Below are 13960 nucleotides of genomic sequence, written 5' to 3' on the forward strand. Positions count from 1 at the left end.
CCCTGCTCCAATATTTTTGTCAGTCCTTTTAAACACCGCTCCTTAAGGTAGGGGATGCCTTATGTGAGTCACTGCTATTTTCTCCTTTTCTTCCTGTAGTAGACAATACTAGTCAATCGTGGATATCTTCTAGTGAAACCAGGAGCATTGTTAGAATCTCCCCCTACCTGGTATTCCAAGGCATCATTAACAATTGGTTGAAGTTGAAACAAGGCAAAACCTCTTCAAAACTCTGCCTGTGAAACCTCTTGAATGGGACTGTGCAAACTCAGAAGGCAGAAAAAGATGAATGTCAAAAATGCCCAAGGCTCCTGCTCATAAGGTTGTTCCATGATGCTGATGCAAAGAAACGAGGGCCAGGCAGGTGTGATGGCGCACGCTTTCAATCCCAGCACTTGGGAGACAGAGGCAGGCAGATCACTGTGAGTTCGAGGCCAACCTGGTCTACAAAGTGACTCCAGGACAGCCAAGGCTACACAGAGAAACTCTGTCTCAAACAACAACAACAAAAAAAAAAAAAAGAAAGAAAGAAAGAAAGAAAGAAAAAAGAAAGAAAGATAAGAAAAGAAAAAAAGAAACAAAGGAAGGAAGAAATGAGGGCCAACCAAGTTTAGGGAAAAGCACTTCCCTCTGAATAAACATCTCTTTAAAAAAAAAAGTCCAACACAAGCTTGATACTGCATCCAAGAACAAGTCCCACCTTAGTGCATTTCAGGTGGTTGTGTTTTCAGTCTCAAGTCATTACTTGTCATAGTGTCAAATGCATAGTCAAGGCCGACAATGATTACAAAACAAAACAGCAACAACAAAACTATGTAAGAGCCTTTTTTCCTATACAGTGGGTTTTACACGGCAGGGCCAAATCTTGTCCTTGTAGCAGGAGGAGCAGGCTGTTCCCAGCAATGTGGAGCACACTCGGGACTTTGGGCCTCTACAATGTCGAAAGGGTAAAGAAATTAGTACTGGGGAGAAGAGAAGACTCAACTGGTTAGGCATCTGCCATGCAAGCATGAGGACTTGAGCAGCAAGCTGGCCTTGGAAGCTTATTCTTATAGGCATAGCTCTGTGAGTAATGGAGACAAGAGGACACCTGGACCTCACTGGCCAGTTAATCTTGTCTAGTCAGTGAGCTGCCAGTTTAGTAAGGGACCCTGTTTCCCAAAGTAGGATAGAGAACAATGGAGAGAAGCATCCAGGACTGACCTCTGACCTCCTCATCCATGTGCACTCGGGCATAAATACCTTTCCAAATGATTTGTGTACACACACACACACACACACACACACACACACACACACACACACACACAATTAGAATTTGTGAGCATCTCTCATGTGCTTGACCCTTCATGCACACTAAGTCTTTTCACAAGTCTGGGAAGTAAACAGTGTCTCATTTCATCAGTTCTGGGACATCTGAGATACATTGCTTTGACATTTTCACATTCTAAAAATGATCATGATTCTTATAATCTGCATAGTCATTATATAGTTTTATTTTCTTCGTGTCAAATTTAAGATTGCCTCGAAATGGGATGTTTACTTCCAGATCTTAAGACTAGTGGCTTATTATTATTTACAGAATATAATATTGTTTGCATTTAATAGGGGAACAGACCCCCAAAAAAGCGGTGAATAGAAACATGAACCCCAGGGTTGCCTCACTCCAGAGACAAAGCCTTGAGCAGAGTTAATTCTGATTGGATATCCTGGACTAGAGCGGTACCTATCTCTTGCAAACCTGACATCTACTCCTTCCAGGAAATGTGGTCTTCGGCGAGCCTATCACTGCCAGCCTGGGAATAGATGGCACCCATTACTGGAGTAAGAACTGGGCCAAGGCAGCTGCTTTTGTGACGTCCCCACCTCTGAGCCCTGACCCGACCACACCTGACTACATCAACTCCTTGCTGGCCAGGTTGGTGTAGGGATGCCATGTATTCTGTGGAGTCATCTTGGGGCCCCCTGGGATGGGGTGGGGTGCAGTGGAGTGCTGCGGTAGTGTGTTTTAGGTAATAGATGAGAGTCTGGGGCATCAAATTCTGCAGCAGTCTTGAGTACAGAAAACTGGCCCTTCTACATCACAGTTCAATGATGACACATTTCGGTGTGAGTGATGGTCCTAGCAGTTGATGCCAGGATGTGCCAAACTTGTGCTGTCCCTTGTTCCTTGTAACAACTGTATAAGGGAGGCGCTATTACCACCATTTTACAGATTACGCAACTGAAGGTCAAGGCACTTACAGGTCAGAACTCAAACCAGTTGTCATGATGACACTTAGCCAGTAATTATAAGGAGCCACAAAATCAGGCCACTGGTCATTTGAGTCCTTATTTTTTTTTATAACTTGGTTTTTAACTTGTGTGCATTATGAGTGTGCACACCTAAGCATGCATGCTTGCCTGCTTCTCTTTATGTGCATCTTGTGTGCAGGCAGCTGCAGAGGCCAGGAGATGGCATCAGATAGCATGAAACTGGAGTTAGAGCCAGTTGTGAGCCACCTGATGTGGCTGCTAAGTACCAAACCTGGACCCTCTGCAACAGCAGCAGCAGCAGCAGCAGCAGCAGCAGCAGCAGGTGCTCATAACCACTGAGTCGTCTCCCCAGCCCTCATCTGATTCTTTGTTGTTTGCCATAGAAGACATGATCCAATGCGACTTCCTCACTTTTGGATACATAACTGAGCCCAGAGATGGGGAGGAAACATACCCAAGCTCACACAGCTTAGTGAGGAATAGAGGGACTTCAAGCTGAAGACATGATTCTGGCCCACAATATTCTCTAGTCATCTCTCCTAATCATGTGAAACTTTCTCCTTTTTTTTTTTTTTTTTTTTTTTTTTTTTTTTATCAGCGGGGACTTGCAGCTCTCGGGAAGTGCCCACTGTACCTTCAGCACTGCCCAGAAAGCCATTGGGAAGGACAACTTCACAGCCATCCCCGAGGGTACCAATGGTGTGGAGGAGCGTATGTCTGTCATCTGGGACAAGGCTGTGGTAAGGGACTGAGGGAGGGTGGTCTAGGTAGAACTGTTTGTGGACCAAATCAGAGCCTCAGGCACCAATTCAAGCTAAGACACACTCCCTGAGGGGTGCCCTGGAGAGCATGTTCATTGTATATGTGAGGGCTATACCGGCTGAGAGGTCGCTGGAGGCAGTGGCTTGTGTGGCTTGGGAGCTCACCTTGTAGAAATGATGCCTGGGGTCTAGAACTCTAAGGAGGTCTCCATACATGCAGTTCTGCCATCTGATTTCATGAAGGATCTGTGCTTAACATGATAGTGAGTTCATTTTGTGAATGATTTGTGCCCTACATGATAGGGAATTCATTCTTTGTGTTTGAAGAGCTTTTGACTTCTTTTGAAAGGGTGGGACATGATGCTTTGACATGACCAGCTATGCATTGGTGCCTAAAGCCACTGAGCCACACCAAGGGCATCCCACACTGAAGGCTTGTGAGCATCGTAAGCAAGACAAGAAATCAACTCTCAGTGCTTCTTGTCCAAGCAGCATCTTTTTATTTTCCCCATTTGTACCATAAAGACTGATGAATGAAAGAGTTATATCAATGAAGACACTCCTAAAGATTTTAATAAAATCATAAAAAATTCACTGTACAGTTCCCTTCCCCATGTGCAGTGCTGTCTGAACCAAATGCTCATTCATCTACATGGGCAGTCCAGCAAGCCCCCTGTCCTTGGCTTCTAGGAAGCTTATGGCTGGGTTTGAAAGTCATTTTTTTCCATAACCAGGCTGATTGCTTCAAAATAAGAGAGATTCTAAGTTTTTGATGGTTGGCTTTTGTCTGTTTTTGATAGAATTCTCTCTTTATGAATTTTGCCTTTACAAATCCCATCTGAATTTATTTTAAAAATTGATATGAAACTTAAATATGCTGCATGTGGATGGATATTCATGTCAATACAGAGCCCATAAGTGGTCCCCCTAAATTTAAGCCCCTAGTGATATCACTGTGTAATAGAACTCTGTGATGTTCACAGGACAGCAAAACCACCAACACGCTTCCCAGGACATACCCTCATCTTTTAGTGAGGCTCAACTTCAGTTTTTATGTGGCAACAGGATACATGCTCAATAAAGGACACTCAGAAACCCCAGACAAACACATACATTCATTTTTTAAAAACCCTCATAATTCTATAATACAGGGATGTCCACTGCCACCATCCAAGTTAGGCTTTACCTATCTCTTCTGTGTATACAAATATGCACGTATACCTAAAGAACACGATTACATGTTTGTTTTTACTGTAAACTCTCTCCAAGTTTTTTTTATTAACTTACTTAACATCAGGATCTCAGTTCCCCCACCCTCCTCTCCTCCTAGTCTACTCACCCCTGCCATCCCTTCAGAAAAAAGAAGGCCTTCCATGGGTACCAAGAAGCTCAGTCTGCCCAGCTCAGCTGACCCTCAAGCTTGATGGACAGATGGCATCTGTACTCAGTACCTTTGTACAGCTGGGCCTTGGTGGTTAATTGCTCTGGGCTCAGCAGCTTTGCACCTACAGATGGAGCTGCCACAGGCCTGGAGACAGGCACAGATAGGCAATCTTTGTCTTTCAACAGGCCACGGGGAAGATGGATGAAAATCAGTTTGTGGCTGTGACAAGCACCAACGCTGCCAAGATATTCAACCTGTACCCTCGCAAGGGGAGAATAGCTGTGGGCTCTGACAGCGACCTGGTCATCTGGGATCCAGATGCTGTGAAGATCGTCTCTGCGAAGAACCACCAGTCGGTGAGGGCACGGGCTGCTGGGATGCAGAACGCGTGTGTAGAGCCTGCCTCCGGAATAAGCTCATGGGGTGGACCAGTCTCTGAGAGAGGGTGGGCAGCCAGAGTAACCCAGTCCTGAAGAGATTTTGTTTTGTTTGTGTTTTGTTTTGTTTCGTTTTGTTTTGAAAGCAAGTTCTCACGATCAGACAGGCTTCAAATTTGAATTGCTGATAACCCTGCTTTTGCCTCCTAAGTATGGATATAACAGGCATGCACACCCGTGTCCAGTTTATTGGCATAAAAACAAACAAACAAAAGCAAAGAAAAACAAAAACAAAAACAAAAACAAAATTCTTAAAAACTGTTTATTTCTTTCCCTGCTTTCCTGAGTGACGTCGTAGAGGGCAGAGGGGCCCAGCCCTTCCTAGTCACTTGGCGACTCTCTGCATGCTTCCAGGGTAGTGGAGCCTCAGAGGGGCTTTATGGTTTTGAAGGAAGAGAAGGCTAAGTACCCTCATCATTTGCTCCCATTCTCCAAGACTGACACCCAAACCCAGTACTGTAAAAAGGTACTCAGTACTTGGTGGTAAATATAATACCTGAAGTGGCTGTGTGTCAGTCAGCTTGCTTTCAATTCACTGAAATCTCACGAGCAGTGGATACTGTTTGGGTCGGTACCTCTATCTCCTTTATGTAGTTTTGTGCATAGAAAACAAATCATTATTTACTTAGCTGGTGATGGAGCTGCCATTCAAATCCTAGTACCAAACCAAGTGCTCCCCAACTGCTGCAGTGCTGTCTTCCAGCTGAACAAGTGAGGAGGGTAGGCAGAAACACTGCTGTGGGTAGTAATGGCCTTTGCTTAAACACCAACTCACACCGTATAATGGAACTGTGCACTGGTAGGGGCCGAAGGGCCATGTGTCACTGCACTCACCATCCAGCACAGGCTCCATATGTAGCAGCATCCCTGGGGGTCTTGTAGCAGAGTTTGAGACACGGCTCGAAGTAGAGATAGAGTTCCAATTAAAGATCTTAATAGAAGCGAGGCTCTTTGGTTTGCTTAAGGCATCTTTATCCAGGATGTGTCAGTCTCCTGTCCCATATCAGAGCAAGCAGGTGTGTCCTGAGCTTTGCCTGGCTTTACTTGGCGACTCAGTTCCTAGTGACACTGATGGCTGGGTTGCAAACCAGAAGAAAACCCTATTCCTTATTCTTTCCTTCCTGTACCCATGCTCTGGCTTTGTTGCCATCCCTGAATCCAGGTTGCAGAATACAACATCTTTGAAGGGATGGAGCTGCGTGGGGCACCTCTAGTGGTTATCTGCCAGGGCAAGATCATGCTGGAGGACAGCACCCTGCACGTGACCCAGGGGGCTGGCCGCTTCATCCCCTGCAGCCCGTTCTCCGACTACGTCTATAAGCGCATTAAAGCCAGGAGGAAGGTGAGTGCCAATAAGGGTATGGGTCCCAATCAGTGCCTGGGATTCAGAGGACCAGCCTTCCTTAGTTATCCATCCACAGGGAAAGCCACAGCACTAGTTTGGTGCTGAAGAAATGGCGAACACATTCTCAAGCCAAAAATGTTTTGGCCACAGAAAATTTTTATTTCTCCAAATAATTCCTCCACGTTATTATAGAACTTTGGTTTAAAATTGGGAGGATTTGATGTCTTGATAGTGTATTTTCATAGAAAAGTTATTTCCAAAGGCTTTAAAACAAGAATAAGTTAACACCCAGATATCTCTCTTCCAGTCTGTTGAAGGTTGCTTCATTGGAAGAAATGCATACAACTTTCAACTAACTACTGTGGTTCAAATGAAATCCCCCTTCTCTTACATACATACACACACACACACACACACACACACACACACACACACACACACACACACACAAAACCAGAGTAGTTTTGGTGCTTTAGAGATGGAGCCTGGGCCGTTCTTTCGAAGTCCCTCTCTCCCCTCCCCAGCTTCCAGCTGTTCTTGGAACTCAAGGGCTAAACAAAGCCAAGTTAGACCAGATCCTGAGACTGAGATAGATGTGTAGAAAATTAGAAAAGAGAAGGCAAAACTTCCCCAGTGTAGACCTTTATTATTGTGACTTAGATTCTGGGACCAAAGAAATGCCACTGCTGTAGTATTGCTGGTTGGAGATATAGATGCAGTCCTTATTGCATGAGGGACAGCTGCACTGGGCCCAGGTCACTGCACAGAAGGCAGCTCTAGGGCTCCATGGAGGCCTCACCCTGGTTTATTCTCACTGTCAGGCTAGTAGAGATGCCTGACTATAGGGTTGCGTGTCACTACTGCTCCCACCTTGGGTGGTCTCATCACGCTTGTCTCATAGACCACCAATGTCTCTGGGGAACACAGCATGGTTCACAAAGCTATAAAGCCCAGCCCTTGGCATAATCCCAGCATAGAACACATAGTTGATTGATACCCTCACTGGCTCCACAGCCCCCAGGCAAGATCACAGCCAGAGGTCTGTGGGTCAGACCGCAGACTCTCAGTTTAGGTCTTCACAGCCCTGATGTGTGAAAAGCCCTGAAAAGCCTTGGAGGGGGGGGGTCGGTCTCCCAGGGGATCTCATCCCGGCAGTGCATGGACCTCATCTTAGAATAATCCTGTCCTTCCTGCTGGCTCTGCTCCAGCTGTCCCAATAGTCTTCCATTCTGTCATGTTGCTGCTTCCAGCTATCTGTATTGGCTGATTCTCCGCGGCCTCTATTGTCATCCGTATCTGTGTTTAGCATCCCCTCAGCCAGTCCCCTTCCCCAAGCCCCACATCATCAAAGGATCATTTGATCCTCTAGACCAGTGGTTCTTAACCTATGGCTCTCGACTCCCTTGGGGGTGTTGAAGTGACTCTTTCACAGGGGACCCCTAAGGTCATTGGAAAACACAGATAGTGACATTACAACCCACGGCGGTAGCAAGGTTATAGTTATGAGGTAGCAGCAAAAATAATTTTAAGCTTGGAGTTCACCACAACATGAGGAACGATGTGAAAGGGTCGCAGCTTTAGGAAGTTTGAGAAGCACGGCTGTAGAGGAAAGCTCATGTCTACAGAGGCCTTTATGACACTGGCTTCTTATTTCACACTCATTCCTGCTGTTTATTCCTCTCCACATACTCTGTTCACTGCGTGACTTACACCTCCCGGAGGTTACTCTACACTGTTGAGTGAATGGTGCCATGTCTCTGTGACTACAGATGGCGGACCTGCATGCCGTCCCAAGAGGCATGTATGATGGACCGGTGTTTGACTTGACCACCACCCCCAAAGGAGGCACCCCAGCTGGCTCTACTCGGGGCTCTCCCACTCGGCCAAACCCACCAGTGAGGAACCTCCATCAGTCGGGATTTAGCCTGTCAGGTGAGTGGAATGAGAGGATGAAGAGAGGAAAAGGAGGAGGCAGGGAGAAAGAGCAGCATCCCTAGGCTACAAAACAATCCTGCAAACCCAAGGGAAACACGTTTTCCAACCCAGTGCTCGTTCATGTCCACTTGAGGGAGGTGATTAATACTGAGAACAGAGAGTTTTCCTAATCAGCAATTGGCCCCGGTAAGAAAGTCAAACAAGGCATCACCCAGTTGGAGGTCCAACTCAAAAGATAGCAAACTCTACTTAGAGATCAAACCTAACCAGGTCTACGGAGCTCATTTCCACTATGAATTGTTGGTATTCTTCTATATCAGCATGTGAGAACTGGTGTGTGTGTGTGTGTGTGCGCGTGCGTGTGTGCGCACACAAGTTTTAGTGCACATAAAGCTCAGACTGCAGCTTCTTAAAGCCTAGTTTCCCAGCCATAGTAAAAATGATGCCAGCAATAGCACCCACTGGCTGAGTGTTTCCCATGCACTTTCCCGTGTTATCAACCAAGAACTTTTTAATATAGAGACTGGTTGTCTAATTGATCCATAGTTGTCTTAAAGCGGGGGAAAATAAATTCAAGTTGCTTTCCCACAATGGAAAAGGCACATGTGAGGGGGAGCAAGGTGACAAGAAAGAAAAGATATTTAAAGATGAGACTGCAACATATAAAGGAAGGAAGGGAGGGGGCAGAAGGAATCGAGACTTAGGAAGGAAAAGAGGCCCAACGTTTGGAGGTCGCTGCTCCCAGGCAATGGAGCAGTGATCACCTTTGTCTGTGGCTTCCTGGCATTCCCAGGCTCCTCTCTGAATGGAACCAAGTAAATATTAGCACTTGTAGCTGCATATACAGGGGACCCTTGACCCTCCAGCTCGCTGGCCTTGGGCAAGTGACCTCCCCTCTCTAGAATCCTCCTGCCATGGAACAGTGAAATTAATTCCTCCCAAACCACAGTAGTTGGACTTTAAAGCGTAGCCAGGCAAAGTCCATATAAGCAGCCACTTCCCTGCTCCTCCTAATGTTATTAATAAGTTTAGCACCAGATGGGCTCTAGAGAGAAAATTGGCTTTTCCTATCAAGAAAGGTTTTTTGTTTTTTGGTTGGTTGGTTGTTGTTTTCTCAGGAGAGAAGGGGGTCATGACAATGCAAAGTTCAAGATTTGGCATTAAGTTTTCTTGCACACCAGAAAAGTACTTAATATCAATCACTTTTATAATGTCCCGCCTCTTTTCCCTAACATACTTCTTTCCTCTTACTCTTCCTTGGGAATCTGTCTCCATCTGCAGGCACACAAGTGGACGAGGGTGTCCGCTCAGCCAGCAAACGCATCGTGGCGCCCCCTGGAGGCCGTTCAAATATCACATCCCTGAGTTAAGCAAGCCCTCCCTCCCGAAGAGGGAAGCCGAAGCACGAAGAGATTTTTTTTTCCTGAAGCCAAAATGGTACACCGATATTTAAGAAGGAAAGTGAATCCAAACAGTTGAGATCTAAAGAATCAATAAGCCTCAAGCCTTATGTTTCCCTATGTTATGCTCGCTTGCCTAGCTTTATGAATTGCTTTGATTTCTGTTGATGCATACCTTTGATTTCTTTGACCCTCCCTTCCCCCCACCCCCTACCCCTCACCCACCCCCACTTACATGCATGCGATCAGACAGGCCACTAAGGTAGAGTCTGCATATTATAGTGTTGAGAGCGTATGTAGCGCTGCATCTTACGACAAGGGGACAGACAAAGCTGGGACGCCAACAAAATGAACAAAAGTTATACGAAGGGTCATTGGGTGATTGGGTGGTGGGAACCCAGGGCAAGGTGGAGGGCACAAAGGGACCCGGGTGGGGCATGTAGGAGGGAGGTGGGCGGGCTTGGTGAGCAGGAGGGCATTGTGTGTTGTGCGGACGATGTATGTTAATTCCCACGGAAGATGGCTAGTGTGGCAAGCAGACGCTTACATCTGCAGAGAAGGCAGGGAGGTCTCTGGGTTCTGGACTTTGTCATCTCCGTCCTCTCTTAGTAGATCTGCCAGACTCCAGTCATTTCCTCCACCTGTCTAGAAATGCCAGTGCTTGCTTGGGCCTCTTTCTCTTCTTGTTTTCCACTCCTCTATTCCTGCCTGTGAGGGCCACACAAGCAGGACAAACAGACAGGTCTCTTCCTCTGCGGTTGGCAGGGGAGGGGGCTCATCAAAGGCTGCCACAGAGGGTGCAGCGGGTGCATCGAGGGCTCTGTTTGGGGACAGCCATGAAATTTAGGCAGACTTCTTCTTCACCCCTGGGGAGGCAGCTCTCTCTCCTGTCTACAGGCTGAGGGGAGGAGGCACACACTCTCTCGCCTGCTAAGTTAGGACCCTGGCAGAGATAGAGTCAATAGCTTCCTTTTCTCACGGGTGAGTGGCTAGTCTCATCTTCTCAGATCCAACCACACTCTTGATTTTTTTTTCCTCTTTCTATTTAGAGAACCGACTTTATCTGTGTTCCTTATCTTTGCTCCCAAAGTACAGCAGAGATTTAGGGAAGCCAGCCTGGTGTAACAGGAGTACACCCCGTCACTGTCAAGTGCTTCCTCTTCTATTAGCAGTCCCAGGGGCGGAGATGTCACTCTTTCATTAGTACTATGATCTCCAGGGTGATATGTAGGAAGTGACTCAGTGCAGCCTTCTTCGTGTGTGGCCCATGAGGGAAAGTGGGCAGCAGTGCCTGCATCTCCCTTTGGCTGTCAGGGCTGGAAGTCCTTGTCCCTAGCACACCATTTCCAAAACCAGTTGTGAAAGAGATTCTGTGAGTGAGGCAGGGGTCCGTAGAAGCCAGGATAGTCTCCTGCAGGAAGCATCGTATCCACCTTGGCTCGGACCCCTGAGCTCTGGGGACCCACTAGGTAGGGAATAACACACTGTATGTATAAGTACTCTGAAGACAGAGCAGGCCTCATACACCTTCTAAGTACTTATGAAAAACCGCCATCTCTGCCTAAAGGTGCTTTTTTTTTTTTTTTTTTAGGGGGAAGGAGTTTTCTGAGGTGGGGGATTTTTTTTTTTCATTTTGTTTGTGGAGATGGACAATTGAGTCCACGGCCTCTCACGTGCTAAGCAGACACTCTGCCACTCTGCTTCACCCTCGCCCCCCAGCCTTGACTGCAAGTTGTAATAACATCAACAACTAGGGAAAACAGTAACAGTTTGCATACAAAAGGATTTGGAAATAGAGGAAGAGGGTTTCCCTGAGAAAGCGAGTTTCCGTTCCAATCATGGAAAAGGCTCTTTCACCCCCTAGTAGGAAATTTTGATGTTTTTAAAGCTTCATGGTGCTTTCATTTTAAAGGAAAATTTAGCATGAAAAGACGAGAAGAGTGTAGTTTTGAATTACAATTCAAAGGTTTGGGGATTTATCCGGGAATTCGGAATGACTGTTTTACGCAAAGGGTGCGTGCCAGATCTGAAGCATGCGTACTATATATATACCTCAACAGCCGGGCTTGGCAGCAGCATAGGTTGTAGTACCATCTATGGCCACCAGATGGAGGAAGAGACCTGTAAATGAACTGTAATTCTTGGCTTCCACAGCTGTGTGGTTTCCCATGGCTGAGACCGCCTGGTCCCTCCAGGGCCTCTCTGGTCATGAAAACTAACCTCCTCCGGGTCATCTGCACTGCACTTGGGACTCCCAAAATGTGCCACTGAGCCGGAACCTGATATTCCGTGCAAGCATTTCCTGTGCAAGGATCAGCTTCTTGAAGTCCTCAAGATAGGCAGGCAGCATCCCAGGATGCCTCCCACTCTTCAGTCACTAATTAGTAACACCCAAACATAGAAAATCCTGAGGATTCCTTAACAACTCTCTATTTTCTTAACATGAAGATTTTTTCCCAAGCAACATGTTACTTGAGTTAAATTTTTATATTTCAATTGGTTCTGCTCCATAGACACAACAGACAGACCCAGTCCGCTGGGTTTGGGGAAGAAAAATGACAAATAGTGGGTGCTTCCTCCAAGGTCACTGGCATTCCATCCAAGGGTGGGAGGACATGCTGGGTACCATCCTCTCTCAAGAGCCCTTGCCATCTGGGCTTTCCGCCTAGCCCCCTCTGAGAATACCCTGCAATCTCCAAACCTCCAAGTGATGTCTAAGCCCCAATGGCATTCTTTCGGCATTCTTTCTGAAAGCGCCACAGGCTCAAGTGACTGAGAAGGTCTCTATGGAGTAATTAAATCAGCTTCCTCAATGGAGGTATTTTACTTCTAAGTTTTGTTTTGTTTTAACTAATAGGATTATAGTTATCCTCCAAAATGGCCTTTCCCCAACATTAAAGTCCACTGCTTCTTTGAGCCATTTCTTCATGATGATACTCAGAAATCTCGTGTCATCTCCCAAGGCCTGAATCCCAACTCTGGTCCTCCCTTCTGCTCATCCTGCTAAGTCCCTTTCCAGAGGTGAGCGCTTCCCAGCTTTGATTCTTGCCACAAGCCTCCCAGGTCTTCTCCCCTAGAGAGCCCCAGTTTGGGTCCGGATGCAGTCATGGGCTGGCCCAGGCAGCCAGCGTTCCTCGTAATTCCCCTTTGAGACATGGTGTGTGGGTGTTCAGTTCTGTGTCTGGTGGCTATGGACAGACAGTGAGTTTCCCCGTGACCTGTGCTAGCTGTGAGGCAGCTCCGAAATTGAAGAGCTGTTTGGTTTGAACCGTGAAGAAAACTGTGTATTGAATTAGCTGAGATTAAAGAGAAAAAAGCTTACCAAGTGACTGTTAATGTAAACCTGGTTATTAAAATAATTATAAAATGACCATCATTGTTCTCCTGTCTTTTGTGCATAGGAAAACGTTTTAGCTACTGTCTTGAAACTCCAGGAAACCAGGAGAACATGATAGAGCAGGTCGTCTGATGTCCTTCCTGACCTCCAGGATCATGTACATGGATGCACAGTCACACAGAAATGAACATATTTAACACACACAAACACACACACACCACTTAAAACCATACAGGACAAATAGGAAATGCCCATAACAAGGCTTAGTTGGTAAACAGACAGCAGATCTGATAACCACAGAGGGAATTACAGGGAGTTTTCTTTCATTGAGATTGAACTCTGGGCCACCGACCTGATACTAGCAGTTGAAACCTTGGGGAATACTTACGATTTCCTGATCACATCCATTATTAGTGTTAAAAAAAAAAGCCATTTATTGAAAATAAGTTAGCTGGTTCTGAGACAGAACTTAAAAAGGTTTTGTTTTGTTGTGCTTTTGTGTGTTTCTGTCTTCAGCCAACCTGTGTTATTATGCTGTGCTATAAACATGGTCTACTTATGCCCTAAAGCTTGGTCTTGGAGGGAAAACCCCTAAGTAAATCCACACCAAATATTCCCTCCAGCAAGCCGATCTGCAGGAGTTAAGAGGGTGTCTGAAAAGCCTGCTCACTGGGCACCTCACTGTGCATCTTACAAAGTTGGAATCTGATTTCCATAATGAGTCTTTATATGCTGGCCAGGCTTGTGGGGTGCAGCTCAGGGCTAGAATGTTTATTTACCTAGCAGGCAGAAGGCTCCAGGTTAGATCCCCAGCAGTGAAAACACCCCCTACCCCAGAAGAAAAAAAAAAACTAACCAAACAAAGCAATCCCCACAAACAACAAGGAAATAAAAATCCAACTCAACGAAGAGATAAAAGTCCAATTCAGGGCTTTCAGGAATTTTTGGCTACGGAACCTCCATCACATCCCTGTGTGGGGCAACATTCCTGAATCCAGTTCTCATTTGTGCGGGTCACTCAACGGCCGCTGTATAAACTGTTATACACAGGTAGCATATGCGGATGTGGCTGGAGGTGTGGTTTTAGGATGTCTGATAGGAGCTC

The 13960-nt window shown here is 46.3% G+C and overlaps 1 protein-coding gene across 3 annotated transcripts in view; it reads left to right on the forward strand.

Moving 5' to 3' along the window:
• Window positions 1-12889, forward strand: part of DPYSL3 (dihydropyrimidinase like 3) — a 111247-nt gene extending 98358 nt beyond the window's left edge. For all 3 annotated transcript variants that reach the window (XM_084778253.1, XM_084778254.1, XM_084778255.1), the window contains exons 9-14: window positions 1762-1918; window positions 2855-2996; window positions 4587-4757; window positions 6001-6180; window positions 7953-8115; window positions 9400-12889. In XM_084778253.1, the coding sequence (XP_084634379.1) occupies window positions 1762-1918; window positions 2855-2996; window positions 4587-4757; window positions 6001-6180; window positions 7953-8115; window positions 9400-9488 (902 nt within the window). In that variant the 3' untranslated portion in view covers window positions 9489-12889. The remainder of the gene's footprint in view (window positions 1-1761; window positions 1919-2854; window positions 2997-4586; window positions 4758-6000; window positions 6181-7952; window positions 8116-9399) is intronic.
• Window positions 12890-13960: the final 1071 nt, after the last annotated feature.

The sequence above is a fragment of the Acomys minous genome (genome assembly GCF_964271855.1).
Source record: "Acomys minous genome assembly, chromosome: 4".
Classification (NCBI taxonomy): Eukaryota; Metazoa; Chordata; class Mammalia; order Rodentia; family Muridae; genus Acomys; species Acomys minous.